The 27,860-nt window shown below is 43.2% G+C and overlaps 1 protein-coding gene across 4 annotated transcripts; it reads right to left on the bottom strand.

Moving 5' to 3' along the window:
* Positions 1-1,509: 1,509 nt before the first annotated feature.
* On the bottom strand, positions 1,510-23,621 carry LOC119433218 (ras-related protein Rab-31-like). 4 transcript variants are annotated; one of them, XM_037700375.2, is made up of 7 exons: positions 23,455-23,621; positions 23,140-23,219; positions 20,087-20,168; positions 18,851-18,922; positions 18,228-18,351; positions 7,958-8,050; positions 1,510-4,955 (listed from the first exon to the last, which is right to left on the bottom strand). In XM_037700375.2, exons 1-7 carry the CDS (start codon positions 23,491-23,493, stop codon positions 4,870-4,872), a joined length of 576 nt encoding a protein of 191 aa, XP_037556303.1. In that variant the 5' UTR covers positions 23,494-23,621; the 3' UTR covers positions 1,510-4,869. The 4 variants fall into 4 exon arrangements, with proteins under 4 accessions (XP_037556303.1, XP_049527377.1, XP_049527381.1 ...); XM_049671420.1 differs by having other exon boundaries at positions 23,185-23,219; XM_049671424.1 differs by lacking the exon at positions 18,851-18,922.
* Between the last annotated feature and the right edge of the window lie 4,239 nt (positions 23,622-27,860).

Below are 27,860 nucleotides of genomic sequence, written 5' to 3'. Positions count from 1 at the left end.
CTATTGTACATGTCTAAGGCACTGTTGCATTTGAGTGACAAAAATATCTCAATATATTTGCAATTCCAAGCATGCATTATAGTAGCATGCCTATAGTGTTTACCCAAGCTCTTGCTGTGGCTACAAGATTGCTGCATGTGACACATAGTTGACAAACAGCTAGAAACTTTTCAAGTATAAATGTTTCTAGCTCCAGCAGCATAATAATGACTTCAGTGTTTCAGTGTACAATCCAAAACAAACAGATTCTGAACTACTAATAAAAGGATTAACATGACATACTCTAGCAAGTTTAAATGTCAGGAAATTTCAGGCCTGGAACATACAAATACACATCCCCAAGGAAATTAACAGATGCTACAGAACATCAGCAACAGCCATACTAATAAAAACCTAATACTATCTGCACAAATGCTTACACAGGTAGGCAACTAACCTCAAAAATGTGACTGTTGTATGAAGTCAAACAAAACTTAAATTAAGACAAACAGTAAAAGGTGTGAAGAAAAAAAATCATAACACAAACTTAAACCATAAAGCACAAAGCACTAAAGTTATGCCAAATCTCAATAAAGGGCAGTGGGTGGTCTATAAAAACACAAACCAAACCATAGCAAAAGTTCTATGAATGTTACATTCTGCCAGCATAAGACAGTAACCATCTTTTGTACATAGATTATCACGATAACACTAGTTCAAAATATCTGTGACTATTCTAACTGTTGTAGATATATATTTACCTCCTATCTCCCAAAGTGTTGCATGGCTGTTACAGCTATTACAATCCAAATTCACTGCACTCCCAATATAAATGATGAAATGACCAAGTGCTGGGATGCTGATTAATTTTGACCAACTGGGCTTCAGCTAGCATGGGGCATCTTCCAAGCGCTGGCAATACTTGAGTCATACTGAATGGTGGTCTTTAGCATAAACACTGGCTGCAGGAATACAACGGTGCACAGGAGGCAAATTTAACAGAAATTTGTACTGTAATATTAAGTGTCTAAGCACAGGAGGGGCAACAATGTACAATGTGACATTTTTTTGTCAAATACTACTATTGCCAGAAGCCTAACACAAACGCATGTTTTCTTAAATTCTGGGGTTTCACGTGCCAAAACCATGACCTGAATATGAGGCACGCCTTAGTGCAGGGATGCTGATTAATTTTGACCAACTGGGGTTTTTTGACGTGCACCCAATGCACGGTACACGGACATTTTTGCATTTTCTATTTCTGCCCCCATCGAAATGTGGCCGCCACGGCCGGGATTCAACCCCATGACCTCGTACTAGTACCAACACAACACCACAGCCACTAAGCAACCACGCGGGTCCACAAATGCATGCTCTGAGCATGCCCTTAGATAGAGAAGACATTTTTTAAAATCAAACATTCCTTTCTAATATCAATTTCTCATGATTTTAAAAGAAGGCTGTAAATCTCCAGTTCCATGGGACAAAAATGACCTCCACTATAAGAAATGCCATGATTTTTTCACCACACACACTACCAAAACTTTCACAATCACACAAGCAGTTTGTCATGATGATTTGCAAAACAGACAGTGATGACAATCCAGGGACTGAAGTGTTGTAGAGTGAACACACAAGCATGTCGCATGAGTGAATTTCCCTCAGTGGCAAGTTGGAAAGCACGTGGCTCTGCAGCACATGATCCATCACAAACAGTGCTGGTTTTTCTTGGCATGCTGGTATAGTGCAGCCCACTGCTAAAGGGAGCACCCCAATGTGTGGCTCTCAAATCGTTGGCACTCTAGCGGCAAATGCTAGCTGAAGCTATGCACTGCACAGGGGTGTAGAAAGGCGCCGGAGCCACAAACCACAAGTTATCTTGTGGCTGGTGCAAAGCCAGGCAATTGCACATTTGCCAGAGGAAAACATTTGCACATGTTATACATTTATGTTTCCTTTCACAGTGGACCACACTGGCAAGTCCTGAAGTGTGAGCTAAGTGCTCTTGTGTTGGCCCTAATGGTAGACCGCACCATACAACACTAAATAACAGTAAATGAGTCTCTCAACCTTTTCTATGGCATCTGAACAATGATATAGAGACCAAAGAGAAAAATAAAAAGTTCCTTTCTAATTCCCCTGGGAAATAAATATAAAATCTTTTTTTCTTCCCCATTTGCCACTGGCTCAAACAGAAGAAGGCCTAGCCATTATCACCCTTAGTGGCCAGTGGTAAGAATAAAGCACAGACAAGCAAATGGAACTGTAATACTATTATATGAGCTAAGCACTACAAACTATCCAAGCAAATGTCATATTTTTTAACAAACAAACAAAACAAACAAGAACAAAGGAATCTTGTTTGAATTTTAAATAATACACAATTGTGCGAGCAAAGCAACAATCTACAGAGCAACAAATAAATGACCTCAGAGAATTGCTGTGTCAGTTATCATCAAGTGGTCAGAATTAATCTAGAGCCCTCCACTATAATGTCTATCATAGCCCCTTTGTTGCTTTGGGACATTAAATCTCACCAATTATATTTCACATCCCATTCAATACTTTAGTTTTCCAACACTGATGGGCAATACTGACTTGCAGAATCTACAGAATCATGCAAAACAAACATTAGACAACCTTCACTTGCTGTGGTCATATGAAGGAACAAAACATTTAGCTTACTAAAAACGAAAACAGCGGAAAAGGATTATCATCATGTCACTAATGCCTCATACATGTTAATACAAGACCCAGGGCTCATTCATGGCTGTGGCATTTGTTAAACATACACTAAACTGTGGGGTTTAAAGTCTTGAAGCTGCACAATGTGCTACGAAGGACAGCGTAGTGAAGAGCTCCAAATTAATTTTGACCCCCTGGGGTTCTTAATTTGCATCCAAAGCACAGTAAAGAAACATTTTGGCACTCCACCCCATCGGAATGACAGCCGTAGCCAAAAACATAACCTGCGACCTCATGCCCAGCAACACAATATCATAGGTACTAAGCCACTGCTGCGGGTGGCATTTGCTGCAACTAGATGCAATAATGCACATAAAACCATTTGTAACATTTCTGTTGGACTGATTGTCACGAGTTCCTCAGAGGAAAATGCAGAGACTTGGCTCACATGCCAGTTTTCCTGATCACACATGGGCGTAGAATCAGAATGTACCAAAAATATATGCGTCCTACTGCTTACTGCCTTCTATGCAAAGGCTAGTTTTACATGGCATGTTCTTCAAAACGTTAAGCAATGAAAGAGCTTCTGTCAAGGTAGAATCACACTTGCAAAATGAATGATTAAGCTTACGAACTCTACATTTCTAAGAACTTTCATTAGAGAACCTTAGAAAAATTAGTTTAGCCTAGCATTTAGAGCCTCACTAATGAGCGATTCAACATTTTCCTTGAAGCAATTTGTGTGAAATAAGAGCCGTGACAACCAATCAACATCTTTGGAACACTTACAAAAGCAAATTCTTCTGCATGCATTGTACAGGCAAGTGGTCATGAACAATCAAGTGGATACCACACGCAACTGGGGACGTATTATGCGACGATTCACTTTGGCGATACTATTGCCTTGGCCACGCCAGTGGCCATCAGAAGAGTGCTGATGGGCTGGTTGAGCAAAATTGTATGAGCTGATTGGCTGGTTGAACACTACGTCATCTGATTTTGCTCAACCAGCCAATCAGCACGTGCCTGATGGCCAAGGCAATGCCAATCAGCACGTGCCTGATGGCCAAGGCGATAGTATCGCCGAAGTGGATCGTCACAGAATACGTCCCCTGAATACCTCACATGACAAACACATAGCAAACATTTGCTATTATGAGTCTGGCTTCTAGTAAAGTGATCTACAAGAGAAAAATATTTTCATTAAATAAAGGCATCAAACACATTTATAAATAAAAATCAAACTAATGTATCGTCCGAGCTAAAACAAAACCATAGAATGGCGTGAGCAAACTGCAGTCTGCTACTGCAACACAATGAAACAGTGTTCACTGATGTTTATTTTGCTTTTCACACATATCAAGTATACGTCTAAAAAAAAAAAAAACACAAGTTCTGTGCACCAGTATACAGTCAACATGCAAGCCGAAGCCGTGGAGGCAGCAGCAATGGGTGTGCTCTAGAAGCAATCAAAGATCACATGGCTTGCCATTGAGCTCATTGAAATGGAAGCAGAACCAAGCAATAAGGAGTACTTGCCAGTTCACTGCAGTGACTGCATTTCACAAATGGGAAAGCACTGCTTATCACAGGTGTAAAATAATTTAAAATATATACCTTATGAGAAAGTAGCCCACCCAGAAGCAAGATCTTCAGGTGTTACCATTCTCAAGTATTTTATTTCTCTGGGGTGTCCAACGAGGTATTATAGAGTGTGCCCTCTATGTACTATATGAAAAACATAGACCTATGACTGGCGCTAATTACAGCTAAGTGAATCATTTCTCACAGAAGTGCTTACGACATATGGACCCCTGCGCATATCCTTTACAAGGCTGTGCGAAACCACATACAGCACCTTTCCGTAGCTGAGTAACAGAAAGGTCGTGTAAACAAAGTGTTCACTGTTTTCGATACTATAAGTATCATATTTTACAAAAGGTTCAGGTGAAAGAGAAAAATGTACAGTTGCAGCACTTAACAATAAAATACATCACAGCACAAAGATGGAACATAACCAAGGACAATGGCCAAAATGTGCGTTGCACTTCCTACAGCGTGGACGTGTTCAGCCTCATGACTCGGAATGCACAAGGCTTGTGGCGGGCTTCAAGCACAGGAAGCAAGGCAATGAGCCATTTGGCAAACAAGGTCTGTTTGTTCCTTATGTCTCTGAACCAAGATGCGTGACTTTAATCCTCAGCTTCAGCAACACTTCTTGCTCGCATTCTTTCTGAGGCTAAGCTTCAGTTCTGGTTGCCGTACTCCTTGGGCTACGGGCACCTTCATGGCTTTAATTTTAAAGGAAAAGAAAAGGAAAAAAGCAAATGGAAAAGCAAGTTCAGTAAGTATTAGGCACATGAAAAAAAATTACACTTCTGGCAAAAAGTAGTAGTCAATATATCAGGTGATCCAATTTAACTGAAACAAATATTTTACTGATACGGTGATGCCTTCTCTCTTCGTGTTTTCAGCACGTTGGGCACAACATGGTCAAGCAGCCAGTCACAGTTCATTCGTTAGTTATCTAAGATTCGCAAATTAGCTTTTGCAATAACAGGAGGAGGATGCGACATGAGGCAAAAGCAATTTACGCGATTTTAAAAACACCATTCCCTGTTAAAATATGAGTCAACAAAGCTTCATATTTTGTTGCTTTAATCCCACACCAGGGTGTACAAACAGCACTGGAAGCACTGCCCACGGTATTCTCAACGCTGTCATGACGTAAAGAAGCTCACTGCGATGACCTGCGTCCAATCTGTTGTTGCATGTTTGTACAGCAAGCTACAGTAGGTCACCAAGACATGAGCTTCGTGAGATAAGATATGAGGTGCGCACAGACAGTCAACCTGTTCACATAAAGAATCCAAATGAGGCAGGAAGCATCATATGGGTAGTGCTTCTGGCACACTTCATGGATCTTGTTTTGGTATCGAAGCAAGAAAAGGTGAATTTTTGTTGCCGAATATCTTAACAATGAATGGCTTAAATTGCTTTTGCCTCCTGCAGCGTCCTCCTCAAATGCTACCATTGCAATGTTGGCATCAAAATCAATAATTCAAGTTCATTAATCAATCTTAGTTAATTGGCAAATGGACCACCTGGTTTCCAGCCTGATAAAAGAATGAATGGTGAGGGAAGCATCACTGCATCGGTTAAATCCTATTTGTTAAAAATCTGTTTCCATTAAAAAAACAAAAAAAAACAAAAAAAAAAACATGGGGGTATGTGTGTGTACGTTTAGGTGTGTGTGCGTGCGCATGCAAACAGTGACACTGCTGATTTTAATGTAGGGACAGTGCAGGGGGGTAATCTGTAAGTGTCCACCTAGTGGACTGCTCATTTCGGCTGCTGCTGATGTGCCGATTGGCTGGTCTTAGGTATGAGCGAGAAGGAGACCGACGCACAGAGCCAGTCTCCTCCTCACTCGTACAGCTCCAGCCATTCAATGGTGCCCAAAATGGATAGTCCACTAGGTGAACTCCTGTCAGTCCATTTGATTTCTCTCATTCATTGTTTATCACAGTACAAACCAAATAAGCAAACAGAAAAGGCACACAAAAAGCTAATGCCACAAGCACTATTCCTTTTTTGTGTGCCCTCTCTGTGTGGTTGTTTCGTTTGCACTGCAATTCATTTTCTTCTTCTTTCTGGGGTTTTACGTGCCAAAACCAGTTTTGATTATGAGGCACGCCGTAGTGGAGGGCTGCGGATTAATTTTTACCACCTAGGGTCTTTAATGTGCACTACAACGCAACCACACGGGTGTTTTTGCATTTGGCCTCCATCGAAACATATTTCAAGCCACACAAGCAGGCTGATGAGATTGTCCTGTCTTTTGTGCATTCATTGCTCACATCTCAGATTATGTCGAGAGCTGGTGCAATCTGACTCCCCCTCACTTTTTCTTGGTAACCTTGTCATCACCATCAGTCAGATATTTGATGGCAGTACAGGCATGAAAGACTCAGTTGAATATCATCTGATGAGTATGCCAGTTGTTGGGGTTAATAATACTGCACAAAATCTTTAAGGATGCAACAGTCCTCTATATACATGATGCTTGAAAGTAGTCTGTGGCCTTGCATATCACTATGGACTGCACTATCACTCCTGTGGTTAGATGCAGAAACATCAATACAGAAGTCTATCGCTTTTCGGAAGCTACCAGCAATGGTCTTAATAACTTACCAATATTGTAAATAGGCTTCCTCATTGCAGTAAAATAGATGGATGCCTATAAAATATTGTTTAAGGCACTGGCTTCTCTTCATTATATCTGCTTATTCACAACCTACTGCTTCACTATAAAAAGATTCTACCGTACTGCACAGCTCAACCCGCCACAACTTCCTCATGGGGCAAAAAGTTATTGCTATCAAAGAAGTTTATCATTAGCTGACTTGTCCTCAAACTTATAACGTAGACAACAAGATGATAGATTGACTATTAACGTTTGAATGCAACACATCACATATATTGCCAGAAATTGCTAACTATGATCTTTAGTAGTGTAGGGCTCATAATACATCAGGTTTGTGAGGCTAACTGTACATTTACGGAACGCGACCTAGCAAGAGGAACACACAGCTGCACCGTGCACTAACACTGCCACTTACACGTAACCTCTATCACAAGTTCGCTCCACTAAGCTCACGCTTATGTTTTTGGATTTGTAATGCACAGACTACGTCTGTCATTTTAAGTCTGGTGCAAATGAAGGCGGGCACAATCAGTAGAGTAGCCACAATAAACAGACACTCGCTTCAAAAACCAAGCAGGAAAAAAATAAATGAAGTGTGCTTAAGCTTTTCAAGAACCATTTAGACATAAAGTTATAACATGAAGTAATCTTCATGTTACTTGGTGCTTGGTGCTCAATGCATATAGCACAGTATGCAAGGTGACAAGGTAGAGAACTTTTAAATTTGAAACAGTTCCAAAAATCATGGCAAACACTCAATGAAAATGATGATCATATGATCATGTCAATGATCATCATTTCCCGACAACTTCCAGGCGCGTATGCTCGCGAAGCTTCCAATGTGTGCCCCATATTATGTACCAACTGGCAGTGGCACAGCTGTGTTGCAGTTCACTTCATTCTAACCTAACTGGAAAATTATCCAAAAGTTTTTTGCAGGGTTTGTCGATGAAAAATTGTGCATGCCAAGAAAGAATTTCAGTTTAAGAGGGGGCTGTTATAAGCAGGTTTGACTGTACGGCGATATTTTATGGCTGGAGTAATCTGTTTGTGCTCACTTTTACACAACATATTTTTTTTACTCACCAATTCCCATGAAAAGTTCCTGGATATTAGTGGCCTTAAGAGCGCTAGTCTCAACAAAAACTGCGCCATGCTGGTGGGCGTATGACTCTCCAGCTGAAGGGGACACATACACAAAAAAGAGAAGATGCGATAGGCTGTCACAAAACCAATAAAAATTATTTCAAGCTGCAATGCCAGCACAGACTACCTGCAACACACAGACCAACCAGTGCAGACAGTTGCCACACATTCTTAGCAATACATACTTATGTGTTCCATTTATTCTGCCCAAAATATAATGACATCTCATTTATTAGGGCCCAAACTGCAAAACATCGCTGATACTGCAACACCAGGGCTCACCAATGGTACTCAAGCACCTCAAATAACATACACAGTTGGTGATAAAGCATTTTCTTTCTTGTGGTCACAATACACAATATTGATCTAAAAATTGTAAAATTATATAAAAAACCATTTCAAGGTGTATAACTGAATTCTATATGTTTACACATAAAATCAAATAGAAATCATATCGCATTTTTCTGAGTAATATTTTCCATATAAAATATAGACAGCTTCACTGTGAATTGATAAACAAAATTTTTCTTCAGCCCATCAAGCAGGATGTGCATAAATTTGTCCCTTATGCATATATATTTACAAAAGTTAAATTCTAAGCTTGACACAGACACAAGAACTTGGCCAACAAAACAATAACTCAGATCTAATATTAAGGACCAAGATAGGAGTGCACGTCACTAGTGCCCTTTCACAATAGAAATTTTATTCAGATGTACACTCGGCCACAAAATATTGCGGGGGGCGCGAGCGCGTGGCGAAGCAGTCCTCCTCTCCTTCTAGCGGCGCACCCCTGGTGTCGAGACCAACGATTGTGCGCATGGGCGTCCTTCCGTGACTGCAAGCGTGCATGTTTCCGTGCTTGTATCTTGTGCGCCGGCGATATCCGAGTGTAGCCGCGAGGTGCGCTGTGGCAACTTCGACAGCCCGCGCGGGTGCGGCTGCTTTTTGTCGAAACAAGACAGGGATCACCATTTTTTCTTTTTTTGTCGCGTGTCATCTAAAGGCATACATAGGGGCGAGAAGCCAGCACAGTCTTTGCCAGACCGTATACTAGGTTCATTACTCTGCCACGCTGTTCTGCGGGAGAACGTCCCGTTCTTAAAAAAAAAAAAAAAAAGAACGAAGATTGGCCACGTAAAGGCGCATCGTAGAAAAAAAGAAATGACTTGTTGCGTTTGGGACCGGGCGAGATATATCTGCGCTCGTGTTCCGACAAAAAAGCGGCCGCAGCGGTGCGGGCTGTCGAAGTCACCACAGAGCCAATCGCAAAAGGTGCACCTCGCGGCTACACTCGGATATCGCCGGCGCGCAAGGAACAGCTTCTAACACGCTCCCAAATCAAACGTGTGCAAGCTTTCTATATAAATGACATTAAAGCTTTTAAGCAAAATTATATATAACACGCATCCAATTATTTAGAAAGAAAAATGGCCAAGGGTCTACAATGTGTTGCACAATGGCTCTTGTAGGGTTTACGGCATCGCGATTAAGAGATAGGAAAAAAGACACACAGGGACACACACCTCTTTTGTCTTCTTTTATCCTGTCTTTTACCTCTTTCCGTACCGCGCCCAGTGAGCATGGTTAGCCCTCTATCGATGGTTTGAAACGCCACTTTCGACGCCGCTCACGGACATATTGCGCTACAGACGTGAAGGAGAACTATATTTTAGTTTTCTAAGCAGTTCGCCTTTTTCCCGTGAGGTGGTGATTTTTAAATGCACTCCGAAGTTTTGCAATCGTCGAAGGCGAACGAAAAGATGGCCACCCGCTATCGATGGTTTGAAATGCCACTTTTGAGACCTTCAGCGCCACTCACAGACACACTGCGCCATCGGACGTGAAAGAGAAGAAGCTCTATTTTTGTTTTCAGAGCAGTTCACTTTTTTCCCGCAAAGCGGTGATTTTTAAACGTGCTCCGAAGTTTCGCGATCATCAATGCAGAACGCAAAAATGTTCGGCACCGGAAACGGCGCACGCTTTGGGAGATCGCCGATATCGTGATTCCGCTACCTCTGAGGCTGATCTTAATGATACATCAAATAGCAGCTAGTCAGAGGACGCTGACTTTTCGTCGGACTTTGAGTCTGAAAGCAACGACGACGCAAACCAGCCCGGAACATTGGCCGCCACAGCCCGAAACAATGGCGGCCGCAGCCCGGCACGCCCAACTTAGTGCTTGCAGTTAAATTCTTCTAACGAAACACATGTTCAGCGAAAAATTTGGATTTTTTTGGAGATAGTGCCTAATGCCAAATAGACGGCAATGCATTTTGTATATCTCATAATTTTCGTAACATCTTTTTCTTAGTAGACACAAACGTGTCTTTACAAACTTTGTTCAATTTTATCACACAACCTTGATTTTAACAATTTATATCTATTTTGTGGCATACATCTCGTAAAACTTTTATGCGTGAAAAGTTCATTTTGCTTCATGTTTATGTATTACATTAAATATTGAGTGCAGTAGTTTCTTCAGAAAAAAACATCTGCCGTAACATACAAAAAACACCTATTTTCCCCATGGTAGGGAAAGAGTTAATCGTGCTACCTTAAACCCTCCAAGATACATTACCAACAAGCCCACATTGCCACCCTCAGTTGCAATGTGGGCTTCGCCGTAATACAGCCGTGCTATGTGGTAGAACATATGAACGCTCCATACGTGGTTTGGTTTCGTATCCGATTACACTGTGTAGACAATTTTTGGCCCAATTTTCTTGGTAAAAAAATGGCCCACATGAGAATTGCATAAATACTGTAATCAGACATTGTGAGCTGCAGTTATTACTTGAAAATATTCCTAGGGCATGTTGAAAATAGGCTCTTTTTACGTATTCATCATCCCCTAAGCTCGACTACTAGCCTTTATAGCTCCACCGAGACATGCTGCCACTAAATGGCATGGCTAATGGGGTAGCCGTAGGGCTCAAGCGCTTGCATGCTGAGTGGTCAGATTCGAATTATCAGGCAATGGCCTATTTTGGAATTTAAAAAATAAACAAGAAAAGAAGCTGCAGTTTTCCCCGAAAGGCGAAGCATCGATTGCGATAGAAAATTAATGGACAGCTATACAAAGTAAAGATAGCACTTTTATCGGCCGTATAAACTTGTAAACATTCACTCACTAACTAAATTAACAAGCACGGTGTAACGCATGAACAGGTAAACATGAACACATCTCACTCGATGACCGCCGAAACTCGCTTTCAAAACGCTGGAGTGAGGAAGCACGGCAACAGCAGCGAGCGAATTGACCTTCGTGCTGCGTCTTGCATCAACGCGAACTAAGCCGCAAAAACACAGCGCACGGCGGACTGTGACCCAACGCAGATGATTTCAAGATACAGAAGCTTGGGCGAGCACGCGCGGCCGGCGGAGCCGCCCGAGGTAGAACGCACTCCCCTCCTCCTTATCCTCCCCCTCTTGAGCCTTGCGGCCTGAAGACATGAAGGCTGCTTTACACAGGCTCAACCTGCCCTGCTTGATTTTTTAAAGCCTTAAGAGACTTCAAGTTTGCACTACAGAGTATGAAATATTCTCAAATGCACTATTCACCATAAGATTGGGCGAAGTCTTCACATGGCGGGCTGTTGGAACCTTGCTCAGTGTGGATTGCTCAAGTGAACTGCTAGCCATCAGTGAATGTGCATGTACGGCGTGGGTACCTGTGACAATTGTGTTTAGTGATTGTGGTGCCCTCATAATAGCTCATACGCTGTCTCCTAACTGCAGCATTGGGCCTTGCAATGACATTGCTGCACTGTGTTTACCTGTGTCCTGTGCCCCGTGTGTGGTCAGTCACACACTGTGTTATCCACAGAAATTTCGTTTTGTTGCCGCCCAGCATTTTAACATTACAGAAGGCATTTGATGTCATTCTCAAGAAATGAAATTGTTAAATGGTCGCTGTGGTACATTAATACAGTGCTCTAGCAGCATTGCAGGAAAACATGACATTAGGTATGAGACAGATCAGTAATAATAAATGGCCAGGCATTATACAAAATGAACAGAACTATGAAGCACAAAGGAAGTGTGAAAATGGAGAATGTGTGGCTGAGTGCCCGGTTTGCCTGACATTTTGTACTTTAACTTATAACCGGAATAATTTCCCTTTTTCACATAAAAAGCGATGATCTAGCAAAGTACAGTATTATCAATTTGCTGCAATCAGAGGGTTTGAGTACCAGAAAATTGACCAATTTGCAGCAAAGCAACCCACCAATGCGGGCCACTTTCACTGTGAATGTATACTCAATGCAAGCCACCAGTCACTCATCCACAGGTTTTCAGCGATGTTTGAAATGTCTAGTATAACAGAAAACAAAAAACAAAGGCAAGAGCAAAGCTATGTAGGCATATGCTACAACAAAATTAATCTTGATTGGTTCCACCTTGCCACTCATCCTGAAGGACTAAGCTCGGGTGCCTGCACATTAGCCAGCTCAGCATCCGTGTCAAGAACAAGGAACACAATAGCCATGCAATTTTTTGATGCAGAGTTCTTTATTTGCTCTCATTGTGGGTAGCACGCACACTTTCGGGTGAAATTTTTCCTACGATGCAAATAAGTGTTATTGTGTAAAAGAAACACGGGACAACCTCGGCAAAATACTTCTCGCATCGTTTTATATTTTATTGTGATAGCAATTATATGAACACTCCAGGCACATTTTTGCCGTCGGCTTAGCCGTGATGTTCCGTTTAAAGACCAAGGGCGCTAACACCGTCGCCGCACGCGTGTGCTGTACGTGCGACTGAAAGCGTGCGAGGGTGAGCCGACACCTTGGCTTAAATCATGCGCACTCAAGGGAAGAAAGCAGGGAAAAAGCGCACCGTCTTCCGTCGCGCGCATGGCACCGGGGGAGGGGAGGGGCGTTGTACTTTGGTCGCGCGCAGTCGTGCGGACTTTATCTTGAATGCGATCTGCTTTGAGGGCAGCCTAGGTGGGCCGACGGCTCGTAGCTTTACGTGTGCTGTGTTTTGACTGCTCAGTTTGCGTTGAAATGATACACAGCACGAAGGTCACTTCGCTGGCTGCTGCTGCCGCGCTTCCTCACGCCAGCATTTTGACAGTGTCCACGGTCATGTAATGCATAGGCTAGATAACCGGTGGACCATTAGAGTTACAGAAGGAGTGCCAAGGGAAGGGAAGCACAGTCGAGGATGGCAGAAAACTAGGTGGGGTGATGAAGTTAGGAAATTTGTAGGGGCAAGTTGGAATCAGCTAGCGCAAGACAGGGGTAATTGGAGACCGCAGGGAGAGGCCTTCGTCCTGCAGTGGACATAAATATAGGATGATGATAATGATGTCTGCGGTCACCGAGTGTGATAAGTTCATGTGCCTGTGAGCTGACACAATGCTTGTTCATTTAGTTTGTAAGCGAATGTTTACAAGTTTATACAGCCAATAAAACTACTCTCCTTACTTTGTATAGCTGTCTAATTTGCTATCGCAATCGATGCTTCGCTTTTCAGGCAAAACAGAGACTTTTTTCTATAAAAGAGTCATGTACCTTGAAACTAAGAAAATAACAATTGGGAAATTTCGGCTTGTTGGTACTTGACGAAATAATTAATTGAAGAGAGAAGTATATGAGGGCAAGCAAGGGGATGTCTACAAGCACAATAAAACTTGTACACCCCATGGCTGCATGTCCTTAAGCAGTTTTTTCTGCATTTTTTTTATCCTCGCACTCACAAAATCATGTTTTGCAATTGGTTTCACGTTTCTTAAAAGTGCACTAAACAAAAATAGTTACATCAATGATCCCACTAACATTACATTTTAGCATTCATAATTGATCTTGATATGCTCTTGCAGCAACACTGTGCAAGCCATGCTTGACAATTCCAAAACATGATAAAGCGTGGTGCAACTACTGTTAAAGAGAAACCGATTGTCAGAGAAATTATAAAATTTTTCTTGTCAAAGATAGCTCTAATTATGTACAGGGCTTAGCGTGGTTTAAAATGTTTTTTTTTTAAATTCAGCATACTTTTTTTTTCGGTTTTTATTTCAAATCAAACTTGAAGCTTTTATCAACTCAATCATTAGATTACATCCATCATATTCTTTTCGAGAAACTGAATTATTATGGTACACGTGAACAGGCCCTCACATTTTTGAAGAGCCATCTTTCCCAGAGGTATTAATAAGAGGTGCAAATATAAAATGAAAATAATTTCAAGTGTTCCTCAAGGCAGCCTCCTGGGTCCCTTGCTCCTTAAACTGTATTTAAATAATAAAGCTCTGACTTCATCAGATTAAATATGCGACTTCTCCATCAAGTGCAGAGACTTTCACAAATGTAAACCAAGTTCTGAATCTTTTGAGTCATGGACACACAATTACAAGTTAAAATATATACCCCAAGAACCAAGGCAGTAACTTTTAGAGCAAAAAATAGGCAAATCATTCGTGATTATGCAGTTACCTTAATCTCTACAAGAAATGAGATTGTCAGATATGTTCAAGTTTGGGGAGTTTATTTTCTTGAAAAACTAACACGGGATGACCATATGAACATTGTATTTCAAAACTTTAGCCATATAGTAATGGGCGTTTTGATTAGATACTAATACATACTTCCAGAGTCGGCCAAGTTTTACTGCGGAGTATTCTCCTCCAAGTGCACCCACTCTTTAGCGGACAGCCAGGCGAAGTATACCACAGTTTTGGTGGGCTAATCCCAGTGATGTGCAGCTCCTCTCGCCATTTTTCATAGGCCTATCCAGGTGATAGTGCAGCTCATCTTGCTGTTTTTCATAGGCCAATACCAGTGATAGTGCAGTAAAATATTATGTGTCACTGGGTTTTAGTTTGCTTTCAATTTTATATCTTGCCATTAGAAGCATTCTGTCTTAATTATAAATATAAACCCCGCATCGTATAATCTCTGCATAACCATTCACTACACAACAATTACATTATCCATACAACCATTCTCTACAAATCATGAATGCTTCGCATTATATAGACATCAACTACCAATTGGGTAATGCAGTTGAGAGCCCTATGGGATATGGAGTGAACTGTATGCTGCGATTAATTGCGTGTTCATATGGATGTTTATTCATGCATGATAAAAGGAGATGCTCAGGTGGAGCAATTGCCTGCATGCCTTTGCAAGGCTAGATCCGCGCGTAGATTGCACCGTCCTCCTCCTAAATTGAGTATGCTAAATTTTTAAATTTACAAATCTTCCTCTCCCATTTAAATTACTACCATTTAGTCTGTGGAACCAGAATGCAGACATAATGCCACTCTGCCACTCCTGCTGTCATGATGCGGAGCAGCAGTGAACTACGCCGGTCGGCACACCTACCAATCTAGCCACCGTACCGCTGCTATTCTGGATGAGCCTTCTTTGGAGTTTCATGGCAACTGCTACAATGCAAGCATGCTAAAGTGCCTAAGGGTCACTCCTGGCCCTTTGCGTTTCTATGTGTGTACTATTGATGGACTCACAGTGGGTAAAAAAAGCGACTTCAAACTGAAAGCCGAAGCAAAACAGCAATGAAAGGACCGCAGAAAGAGAGAGAAGGACTGCAGTAATGTTTATTTCGAAAAAGACTAATTCTTGGATAGTAGTTCGATAAATCATGAAGTTTGACACCACTTTATTTGTAGTTTTCTCAGAACACAATGCTAGGACACTTTTGTACCTCTTTCTAAACACTGCTGATTGTACATTAACTCAAAATTTTTTCATAATGTCAGCTGGCGTTTTCATAATGTCAGTTGTTGCCTCGTACAACTTTGTGACTAGAACGAATATCCGCAAGCCAAGTTTAATAAACAAATAAGAAGAATGTTTTATAGTGCCAGTTGCACTATGTAAAAGCAGAAAAAGTTTTTTTTTTTCTTTTGCATAACTTTATGTATCTACATAGTTCTAGCTCCAGTTGTCTAAGATACCACTGTCCCTTCATCTGCAAAAAGTGAAAGCAGAAAAAGTTTTTTTTTTTCTTTTGCATAACTTTATGTATCTACATAGTTCTAGCTCCAGTTGTCTAAGATACCACTGTCCCTTCATCTGCAAAAAGTGAAAGCTTTGGGAGTAATAGTTGTGACAAGAAGTGTACATTTATGAAAAAACAGAAACACCAACAAAAAACTTTAAAAATTTTTTTTAGATTTTCTGCTTTACACAGACCGCCCCAACTATATATCCAATACCATCTGAAGAATTTCAAAAGTACAACAATGTTTATGTCACCTTTCAAAGTCTCACCCCACTTTAAGCAGTATAGCTCGAGACTCTGATAGAGTCACTGCCCTGTACATATCATGTAAATATATTTTTTTATTTTCACGATTATGATGCCCATGTTCACCATGTGTCCCGATTCATACAGTGAAGACCCACCTTGCCCGGTCATGATGGTATCAGCACACAGTGAAAGCAGACCTTTGACATTAATGTAAGTGCATGCAGGATAGCTTCATCAGACCCAATACTGATGCTCACATCTGTAGCAGCCTGGCACTGTATTCCTGATCAATCACTTTCAGTGAGGACTGAGTGGCTCAGCTAGTGTGTAGAAAACATCACTCCAGTGGGGTATCACATCAGCTGCCATGTCAAGTAAGAATAAAAGTATCCCTGAAAGTGATAAATGAAGAACACAGACCATGGAAAACTTATGCGTTTATTAGTCAAATTCCGATTTCTGCCCGACTTCTTCAGTGGTTACATTAACTGGGTTATCAGCCTGCGGCTCGGCTTCCAATGTCTTTCTGGTGTGCCTAAACAAACCGGCTCGCCTTTTCACAGTTGCATATGAAAGTGCGCAGTACTTGACTTTGTGCACTCATGAATATTTTCCAGCACTGATCCGTCCTCAGTCAAGAAATCTATCACGGCATGATAATTGATGCTGTTCTTCAGCTATTTCCAACTATCGACCATCAAAGAGCTATGACATAGGATATAATCTGGGGTGAGCCATAAAACTTGAAACTGCAGTCATTAAGGATGATGCAATATGGCAGTGCATAATCAATTGAATCAGGCTGGGACTTTGCGTCAATGAACACCACTCACATAGCTAATACAGTGAAATTGTCGCATTTCAAAGCTTTTCAAGTAGGATAATATACATTACAGAATGACCATCCTGCAACAATGGGAATCGATACAGTGAATGTGTACTGTCCTGCAGCACTACAAAACCGTGTATATGTACAAACGACTGTCATGATGCTGTGGTGACATACACACAGACAGCCGTTGTCCCTATCCCTTGAATTGAGCATATTAAGCTCAAGGATGGTATGTCTGCAATGGACATGGTTTATTTCGCACTTCCTCATACATGAACCACATCTTCCTCCACTTGAGCAATTCATTATATGACAGTAAGCAGATCATATTCACACTTATCTAACATGATTTCAGAAGCTTAAGGAACCTTCAACAAATCATTGCAGGTGTAGGGAAATGAATTATTAACAAAGTCCCTATTTGATAACTGGCATTATCAAAACAATTTCACACTCCTTTCAGCATCAAGAGGAAATCATCCTGGCCAGATTTTTGTAGCCAGATTTTTTTCACAGAGGTAGTTATGGGTTCTTCCAGCTGTCAATTTATCTGTACGTCCATCTATAGGCCATGCAACAATATTAACAACCTTGCACTACCCCATAGTTACTCTGTACCAGCTTGGAGGTCGTCTAAATGCTTCTTCAACACTTGTGATGGTTGTAAAGTACTAACAGTAGCAATACAGAATTATAGCAGTACAACATTATTTCTTTTATTGTCACTGTTACTGTAACACTGCCTTCCATGTTTGCACTTGCAAAAACCAGTGGAAACCAAGTGCTGCCATTTTTAACTGGGAAATTGATTAAACAATACAGTAAAACAATTTTCTCATAGGGCTGCAGCAACAGAATGGAGCAGCCAGGGATCATATCTGAAATGTCATTAGGATGGTTATTTTCATCTGTGCAGTGTTCCTAGAAGGAGTGAGGAATGCCAGAATGCTTCCTTTTAGAAACATTTTATGTTTTCCATAGCACAATACAGCTGATGATGAGGAAACCTTGTGCTAGAACATTGTGCTCTGGAGTCATTCAACCTTCCAAATTGTTGAATGACACAAAGCAGCTATATCTCCACAAAAACTATTTGCTAAGAAAACTCCCAGAAATGAGTAATAAGAATGAAATAAAGGGGTAATAACTCACTTGCTAAACTCACTTCTCGATGATCTTCCAAGTCACACTTGTTGCCAGCTATACCCAGGGCAATGTTTGGATCCCCATGAAGCTGTAACTCTCGCACCCAACTCTGCACTGCATTGAAACTCTCCTGAAATGTGCGAATATCATCAGCAACACTACATTCATATGCCAATCATTGAGAGAGAGTCAGTCGGCGTGAGCTCATATGTGCATTTTCTGAAACATTTGGTGGGACTTGCAATGGCAGCACATGCTTATTTCATTAATCAAGTATCACATATGGCATTCAATAACAGTCAGCAACACGAAGAGCTTGCTGTACAGTGTGTGCCAATATACTGCCCAGAATTCTCACATGGTCCCCTGCAGAACATAAAGAGCTAAATGTGGCAGCAGCTGCTTCATGCACGCTTGTGTCTGTATGGTTCCACAGAGGCACAAGAACATATCTTTCAAAGCTAGCAGCAATATTCAGGGGTTTCTTTGTGCTACAGTGAACTGCTCAAGTGCTCTACACAAGATTAATGGGTTCTGCACAAGCAGGTGCATAACAAAATCTGTATAACGAAATCTGTACAACAATAAGACAGCAAGACAATATATCTGAGACAGCATGAGATAGTTACCATGGACGTGATATCATAAACAATGACAGCAGCCCCAGCACCTCGGTAGTACATTGGAGCCAAAGCTCGATACTGCAAACCAATGTGAATATTTTATGGACAAACAATACTTCTATGTCATCTTCGAATGTTTTGTTAGCAGAATAAGCAAAATAAAAATAGCTCGAAAGTTTTTCATAAAAACGTCAATTATTATTCACATCACAGTTCTTTAAAGACCGAAGTGTCGGGAAAACCATTCCTCAACTATAGCATAAAAAAAAAAACCCAAAATCCCATGGTTGAGGGCTAAGAGGAATTCATTGATAAGAAATGCTGTTAGTATCCATACAAGGCATGTTATATGAAAAAAAAAAAAAAAAATTAGATCCCCGGCTTTTTGCACACAATCTCTCTACAAAAAAAGATTTACTCTCAAAAGTTTTCATTTAAAGCTTGCCAAGCAAACATTCAACATGTAAATCGAGTAACAGCCAGTGTCAAATATGCTACACAAACACCATCATAAACGCTATGTTCCGTGTGCTGCTATGACAGAAACTGTACTCCGTGCAACCCTTCGAGTACATGATAACACATAATAGTTCTACCATCCGTGTCTTTCATTTTATGAAATGTCAGATGGCAGTTTCCAGCAAGCACCCCATGTTCCTAGCCCTGCTTTAAATAAATATTGACACCTGATAAGTTTTGTTTTAGGTGCACAGAAAAAAACACAAGGTGTTTCACACAAAATGTGAACAACTGATGCTGCCAAATATGTCATTATTGAAGCTGGTGCATGAGCAGAGCATGAACTTGTAATGCGCCATTATGGGACACATAAATAACATTTCCACACAGTAGAGTGGCATCTGTTATACCACACATTAATTTACAAGCAAATTATTCTGCACACAATGCTGTACACACATTTTGATATTGTATTCCTAACCTTTTGTGTCCCTTATTTGAAGCAAAATTTCATGTCTACTAGCCAGGGGCAGCTCTAAAGGGGGCAAGGAGAGGGGGCAAGGAGAGACCCCCCCCGCACCTTAAGCGAAAATGGAGAATCATGCTCTGCACCCCTAATAGAAAAACCCTGACACCCCCCCTCTGCTACTCGCCCCGATACTCCCAGTAAAACAAGAATTTGGTCATAATACCCAACATGCCAGAAACCCAAATTAAGGAAACGAGAACCAACTCTGCAGATTCACAGAATGATGGCACAAATATAGAAAACACATTGCATACCCTTTCTTGGCCAGCGGTGTCCCAAATATTAAATTTGAATGTACGGTCATGCAACACCAGGTTTTTCATCATAAATGATGCCCTAAAATAAAATCAGACAATAGAATTAAACACAAGTATGCCCTTTCTGCAGCCAACAAATGAAACACCCGATTACTTCAAAGATTTGAGCGCATGCTGCAACATTTGTATCGACTTGAAGCTAAACATTTCGACAGAATTACCTGTCTGGTTGGGAAAATTGATTAAGACTTAGAGAGTGACTCCAACCAAATAAGGGAATTTATTAGCCCGACATTTCAGAGCTAATTCGGCTCCTTCTTCAGGGGGTACTCTTCGGAGGTGGCGGTGTGCAGCTTTTAAAAAGTCCATCGTAAGAAAGGAGGAGAGAGCGGAAGGTGGGGAGACACTTTACAGGGCACCTGTTCTTGACAGACGGAAAAGGCGAAAGGGTGGGGTGGCTGCAGCGTTGCTGGTCGGCTGGGATGACCGATGCTGCGGGTGCTTTACCCCCTGGAACGGAATGCCGTTGCCCGCCCCCTCTTCAACAGAATGCCACCCCACCCTTTTGCCTTTTCCGTCTGTCAAGAACAGGTGCCCTGTCAAGTGTCTCCCCACCTTCCGCTCTCTCCCCCTCCTCCTTTCCTAGGATGGACCTTTTAAAGGCTGCCCACCGCCACCTCCGAAGAATACCCCCTGAAGGAGCCAAATTGGCTCCGAAATGTCGGGCAACTAAATTCCCTTATTTGGTTGGAGTCAGCTTATTATTTATAGATATACAAGGGCCAGATGTATTATCGATGGCAAATGAAATGCGAACAGCATGCTCAAAGCATAACTGACGGTACAGTGCATGTCGTCAGCCAGTCATCTTTGCCCACATGCACGCGCATAGGGCTTTTGCACTGACTGCGGAGCTGTTTACCCTACTGCGATAATGTTGCCTGTACTATAACCCACTGCAGTGCCATTCTCACCTTGCAGTATGATTATGGTGGCTAGCACTGGTGTTGCTCGTGCAGTGCGATATATTCCTGGCCTTATTGATACAATGATTACACTCTGGAAGCTCTTTGACAGTGGGAGTAAAGCAATGCAGGTCAGGAAACCGAGAACGTGTCACCAATATCATGCTGTACGAGCAACAGCAGTGCAAGCCACCATAACGGTACTGACAAGGTGGCAATGGCACTGCAGTGGGTTGGATGAGGAAACAAGCAGCAAACAATATAACATAGCTTACATTTATTACAGTTGACAAGCAAACCCACACTCTGCATGAAAACCATTTGCAAACTCATGTTGACAAGGAGAACCGGCAGACGTTACCCACTATACCTTCAGTTAAGCCCAAACCGCATGAGAGCGATTTTGTGCGTGATGGTGACGAGCGACGAAACGGGCCCCGTCGCGCGAACAGATCGTTCGGTTCTGGAAATCTAGAATTCGTCACTCGTCGCCCAGAAGTGCTACGAGCTACTAGCCAATAGTGCGAAGCCGGAACGAGTTGTACATCAGTCGAGTACTACCGATTGTCGCAAGGAATTTTGATACGTGCAAGGATAAGAACCTAGTGCAAGACCTTTAGAAATATTTATGCTGCTCTTTACAGTAAAACACATCAACTTAAATTAATAAAGCACGCGTCACGCCAGTTTCGGCCCGCATTTGCTGACCTCATACCGGCAACACCGGGGAGATGTCACTCGCATGCGGTATGACTTAGGGCCCATTCACACTTGCGACTAGGCGAGGTCGCGCGAACAAGTTAGTCGCAAGTAGTTGCAAATGGCCGCTTTTCTCGAAATGCGACCGTTTTGGGCCAGTCGCTCACTGCTCGATTTTTCAGTCGCGCGACTGCAGTCGCAGAACAGCTGAACCAATCAGATGCGAAGGAACAGGACATCCGTATACGCCGACGCTTATTTTACGCGGCGATGACATTTCAAGCAGACGTGAACGGCACATCGCGAGACATTTTAGTTTAGCAACTCGTCGGTCGCATTTGTGAGTGTGAACATCGTTCATCTTGAGTAGCTTTCTGGTCACCAATCGCAATTGGTCGCGTGACCTCGCCTAGTTGCAAGTGTGAATGGGCCCTTATAGGCGACGAGTGACCGCGATCTCCATCGCGTCGCTTGTCGCGCCCAAGATCGTGTGCATGCGGTTTATACTTTATCCTTCGGGCATGCGCACCACTGTTCGGATTTCATTTTCCCTCTACTGTAAATTTACAAATTCCTTTTCCCAGTTGAATAACAGCTCTACTTAGTCAAGTGCACACTTGCAAACCAAAAGAAGGTTTGTCATCACATGCAGAAAAAGCACCGCACATGGGTCATTTCAAGGCTGAATTATCGTGAAAATTCATCGTAACACAACATATCGATCACTATCGAGGCACATATTGTTTCCTTGTTAAGTGCTCAGCACATGTCATACGGGAACCTATGAGCAAGCTCAAACTCTGTGCAGATCGAGCCCTGCTACATGCAGTTCTGAAGCATCCTTGACTTTGAATCTGCAATGCTCAGTCATGCCTTGTACTTCCATTACGCTGGAAAAGCTCTACGCAAACAGACTTCAATGAACGTGAAACTGCCTGTGTGATGAGGCATAAGTATCCTTTTCAATGCTTGCTTTATAACACCGTATATAGCATGTTACTCACTCGCAAGTAAGCTTATTTTTCAGCCACCTTAGTTGGGTACACATGTTCCACTTGCCTACAAACACGAGACCTAACGAACAAAAAAACAAAACAAAAATAAAACAAAAAAACGGGGTATCCCCTCCATCCCTCTTTTTTTTTTTTTTTTTTCACTTATCGCACAGACTGAGCGCGATGTTGCAAGATAGCACTTTCCTCAAACACAAGATATGAAGTTGTGCTTAAAGTGAGAAACTTAAGTTACAGAATACGCCAACTACATGAACAGCCAGTTTTCAGGAGCTAATAGAAGCGTGTGCTGTGCGCCACTTCAGAGAAAGTGGTATTCGAGTACCGGACACGAAACAAGTAAGGACGACTGATGTTATAAATGTATACCCACCCTATAGTGCTCTCCGCGCTGGAATTAAACGTATTGTACACAAACCGCTGGAGGATGCTCGATTTCCCAACGCCGGAGTCCTGCAAGCAAATAGACCTGCCCGGTAAGCTTTCAGCGGGTACTCAAACTGAATGCGACATCACACAGTAATATCCACAAATGATAAAGGACCGCTACATCTGTAGTGCACGGGCCTGCAGCACAAACCATTATAATCACATGGCATATAGCAACAGGTTACGCGCTAACAGCTGACTCGTCGCGCAGTTCCGCTGACATAAGCAGGTGAATTCACATGTCATGAGGTCCTCTTACTCCAAGGAGGCAGACTTTGACTTCAGTAGTAGTATTCATCGCTGAGAGTGACTCCTTTGTCCGTGGCTAAGATTTATCATTATCAATTCGAAATGCTCTGCAGACCTCCCCACCTCCCAGACAAATCTCCCGATCGATGCGCCATCTGAGACATAGAATAAAGAACAACTTTGTACTACTGAAGCAGCCACTGAAACAACAGGCTGATGCATCGACTGTAGCTAGCGCCCCCTGTCCTCTCTTTCTGAAGCAGCCTGAGTGGTTCGTTTTGAGAAAGGAAAGGTTGGCGCTATCTTCTGCAGCCCTTGAGTACAGTTACAGTGCCTAGAATATACTTACGTAAGTATATTCTAGGCACTATAGTACAGTGGTTAGTACCTTGAGGGAGCACGGCTCAGCGCCATATATATATATATATATATATATATATATATATATATATATATATATATATATATATATATACTTTTTTTTTGTGCCTGCCGCGTTTCTCTCCTGTAAGCCTCTCGTTTTTGCTCCGAGATGCCGCTTGGCGGCTTCACCGTATTAAAGCCCCTATATTTATATATAGGGGCTTTACACCGTATGGGCGTCTAGCGCCGGTGGCGGCGAAAAACGTCATCTGGTCTTTAGTTGGCCTTTATTCTATGGTAGTACTATAGTGCCTAGAATGTAAGTATATTCTAGGCACTATAGTAGTACCGTGGTAGTACTGAGCCCATGCTGTGGCGAAGCACGTTTCGTGCCCGAGTTTTACGTCGATTCGCACTTTTTTCTGTCCTGTTTCGAGTACGGAAAGGCTCGTCACTTTTCACAGACCACGCCGACCGCGCTGCCAGCAGGCCGCAGCCTAGTTTCACGAAAACGGGCTCTCCGTGTGCCGTAATGCTGGAAGCAGAAGGAATCGGCGACGCTGATCCAGAGATCGAGACCTAGCTCAGCCTCGAAAAGGCGTCACCGTCGTTACTGATGCGTCGTGAGCTGCCACGAGCAAGAAGGCTTGAATCCCAACATCAGATTCTAGCGTTTTCCTTCAAGGCCTCACGAAGCGGAGCGTCGGGCGCGCTGGATAACTTCACAACCCCACTACGAGCAGCACAGGTTTGAGAGTTAAATGTGCTTATCCTTGACCTCAAGCCAGCACGTTGAGGCAGCGCTGCAAGGCAGTATTGATTACAGCACATCGATGTTCGAGCGCTGTCATTAAAAGCTACATCAAGCGAGCAGCGCCCGAGCTCGCGCTGCAGCGCGATTCGCACGTATACGTTACTGCGAGCTCATATGCATACCATCAGCTATTTATCAGTTGCTAAAGGGACAGATGGCCGTTACTACAGCGCAGGCATGACTACTTGTTTAGCGGCATGCAGTCAACAGATATTGCAGGAGGCCCGCCGTTTCGCGGCATGCTGAAGGAGCGCTGCCGTCGCGGCGCGTACGTACGATAGTGCGCTCGAGCAGTTCGTACATCGCGGCAAGCTGAAAGACCGCTGCCGTCGCGGCGCGTACCGTCGTGCGCTCGAGCAGTTCCGTACACATGTCTGCTTATCGCTGCTGTGAATTCATTTATAGCAAGCATTTCCTCGCGTTTGTGCGCCTGAATCTAGCAGCATGCAAACCTTGCCTGAAGTTCAACTTCGTACGTGACTCGCTTCACTTGCGATTGACACCGCGATAAAACTTCCCCGCTTATTTCTTGAACGGGTTGCATAATTTATTGCCTTTACGCAGCGTGCCACCCCTGAAAAAACTTCGGCGCTGGATATTCGCTGCAAGCGGTGGTACAACACATTGAACACAACCGAAAGTGGCGGGTCCATATTGTAAACGTGCATTCCGAAGCAGACGACCGAGCTTGGTTTCGGATTGAGGGCGCTTTTTAGCACCATTTTTGTAGCGCCCACTGGGCAACGCAGAAGCCCCATTACCCGCTTGCAGACGACGTTCTCCGGCAGTTTGCGGATGTTTCGCGCCGCGCTTCTTTTGTCGTCTGCAAGCAAGAACTACAAACGTTATTGGGTATTTTCGCAATGACAATATAAGAAGTAATCTCTGTACGCAATAAGAAATAACGGTGAAATAAATTGTTACTATAACAAGGACCGGGGCCATAATTCCCGCCTCCGTGAACTTGCAGACGACACTTCTAACCCGTAGGTTTCTGGCAGCGGTAGACGAAGGTCCGTCTGTTGGCTGTAACGGTGATGTTCCTCTGGTGTTTTACACCTCAGTATGCGCTGCTTTTTTTGTGCCGTTTTGTAGGTCGAGCCAGCGAAAGAAAGACCCTGTAGTGTCCTTTCATGACATACCTGCGGACAAAGGGCGGCGGGAACAATGGCTCCAAGTTATCGCAAGAAAAAACTGGGAGCAGGGTTCGAATTGAAATTATTCCGCCATATGCAGCCTTCATTTTTTTGGGGGGGGGGGGGAGTGACTTTCGCCAGGACACGAAGAGGCGCAAGCTTCCGCAAGGTGCAGTGACCAGCGTTTTTCCTCACTATCCGTCCTACATGAAGAAGGAGCAGCCTAAGGTGGGGAGTTCTAGCGTTACGCAGAAAAGAAAGCGCGATTCCTCTACGGCCACGCCGGATAGCCTGCCTGTACCTGCTGAGGAAATGTATTCGTGCCTTGCATCGCCGTCAGACACACTCGAAGTTTGCGTGAACCTGCCCGCTCAAGCGCCCGAGCCCAGATAGCCGTCATCGGGCTACATCACAAAGTGTATCTATACAGTCTGCAGCGATCACGTGCCTGATACTGCTCCTTTGGCATCAACAAGCGGGAAATGCGTGTACTTAATTTTTCCAACCGATGTGCAGCCAGTAGATCGACGGGGCAGGCACCCGTGCCTTGAGATCATTGGGTGCTCAAGCTGAATGAAGAAGCTCCGCATCAGCCTTCCTAGAACGAAAGAAGTGCCGCGGATACATATCCCGCGTTGTGGGCGAGAAGACTAGAGTGAGCGCTGCGTGTCGCTGGTCGCAAAAGCACAAGGGAGCAGTTCTAGTGCGATTGACAGTTTGATCTCACACCAGGACAGAGGAGGTTTGTGCTAGCCCACTCAAGAGCTGGTGCGTGTTCTGCATGACCTGAAGAGATTTGTGAACACGATGCTAATTCAGACCGCGTATCCCTGCAGAAGCCCTTGGACACGTGTTTGATATACAGTGCAGACGTTATTGTTGCCTCGCCAGTACTGCTTTGTGACCGTTGTGATCAAAGCCACAGGCGCAGACTTGTGGAACTTGTAAGAAATTCATGAAGCCGCTTTTCACAAACCATGCCGTTGACTTCACTGACAAGACAGCAGTAGCCAGGCTTTATGAAAACAAGCCACTGTCTCGCAAATATGTAAAGCTTTGATGGCTGAACGATAACGCTTGCACGCCACTGGCCTTCGACACTGAACTGATCCGCGTGCATGCTTGTTTAGTTTTAGTGGTTCATACATGTTTGTTTCACACACGTCTCTTGTTCCTATATTATTAAATTGTTATGTTTTGCTTTCTCACTTCATTCTGTGAATTCAATTTATTCTTAACTCTGGCTCTCGCCATCATCAGAGCATGTACTTCAAGTACTCCGAGATAATGGAACAGACGGAGGTCAGTGGAACAGACACATTTTTGAACGCTTCTTTCCGCACTATGTTCTCATACGCTAATATGGAGGACTCGTAAACTCGGAAGACTATAAAAAAAATAAGATCCGTTTTCGATGGCGGCAGAGACTGAGGTCAGTGGCGGCAAATCGCCTGCTTGCTGAACAGCGATGCAAAGACTGCAATGCGGTTTCAAGAGGGTTGCCGACGCCAACAGCTTTTTTCGTGGCGGCAACCTCAATAAAGGGGAGCGTCTGCTTCCACACTTGTATGGCGTTGAACAAATTGTGGGCGATGATGTGACAGTGAAAGCCAAGTGCATGTTGCAGGTGCCAGACAAGATCGTATACGACGTCGAGTTAAAGGTATACACCCAGTTGAGTAATTTAGTCGCTTGTATTTCTCTATGGTGCAGTCACAAAGCGGTCATGAATGCTTGCAGAGATCTGCAGAGACGGTGACGATTGCGGTTGGTTTCGTTGGTCGCTGGGCGCGCACACACGGCTGCTCTCCTTTTGGCTCCCAGGGAGTGGCATCAGCACTGTCAGCACAGAAAGAACACATGCATTAGGCACCAATAAGCCAATAAAGTTAATTAACGATGTAAGTACTACATTTTCTTTTATAGAAACGAGATGGCGCTCACGGCGGCGCGCCATATCTCTTCTCAGCGACCGTAGTTCACGCGACCGCGCACGAATACGAAACCATTACCGCTTCTACCTTGCTTCTGTGCGATCAGCTGTCGGAAATGCAACTGAGTTTTTGCTAACACACTGTGCTCCAATCATGCTAGGTTGAATCA

This window comes from Dermacentor silvarum, chromosome 1, assembly GCF_013339745.2.
Source record: "Dermacentor silvarum isolate Dsil-2018 chromosome 1, BIME_Dsil_1.4, whole genome shotgun sequence".
Taxonomy (NCBI): domain Eukaryota; kingdom Metazoa; phylum Arthropoda; class Arachnida; order Ixodida; family Ixodidae; genus Dermacentor; species Dermacentor silvarum.
This window is presented reverse-complemented; position numbering and strand designations above follow the sequence as displayed.

Bases quoted from the DNA above. Each gene is read 5' to 3' on its own strand.
- LOC119433218 (XM_037700375.2), bottom strand. From the start codon at position 23,493: ATGAATACTACTACTGAAGTCAAAGTCTGCCTCCTTGGA. The intron at 23,220-23,454 runs GTAAGAGGACCT...ATTTGCTTGCAG, and splicing joins TCAAAGTCTGCCTCCTTGGA to GACTCCGGCGTTGGGAAATC. The intron at 4,956-7,957 runs GTGAGTAAAAAA...TTAAAATTAAAG, and splicing joins GGAACTTTTCATGGGAATTG to CCATGAAGGTGCCCGTAGCC.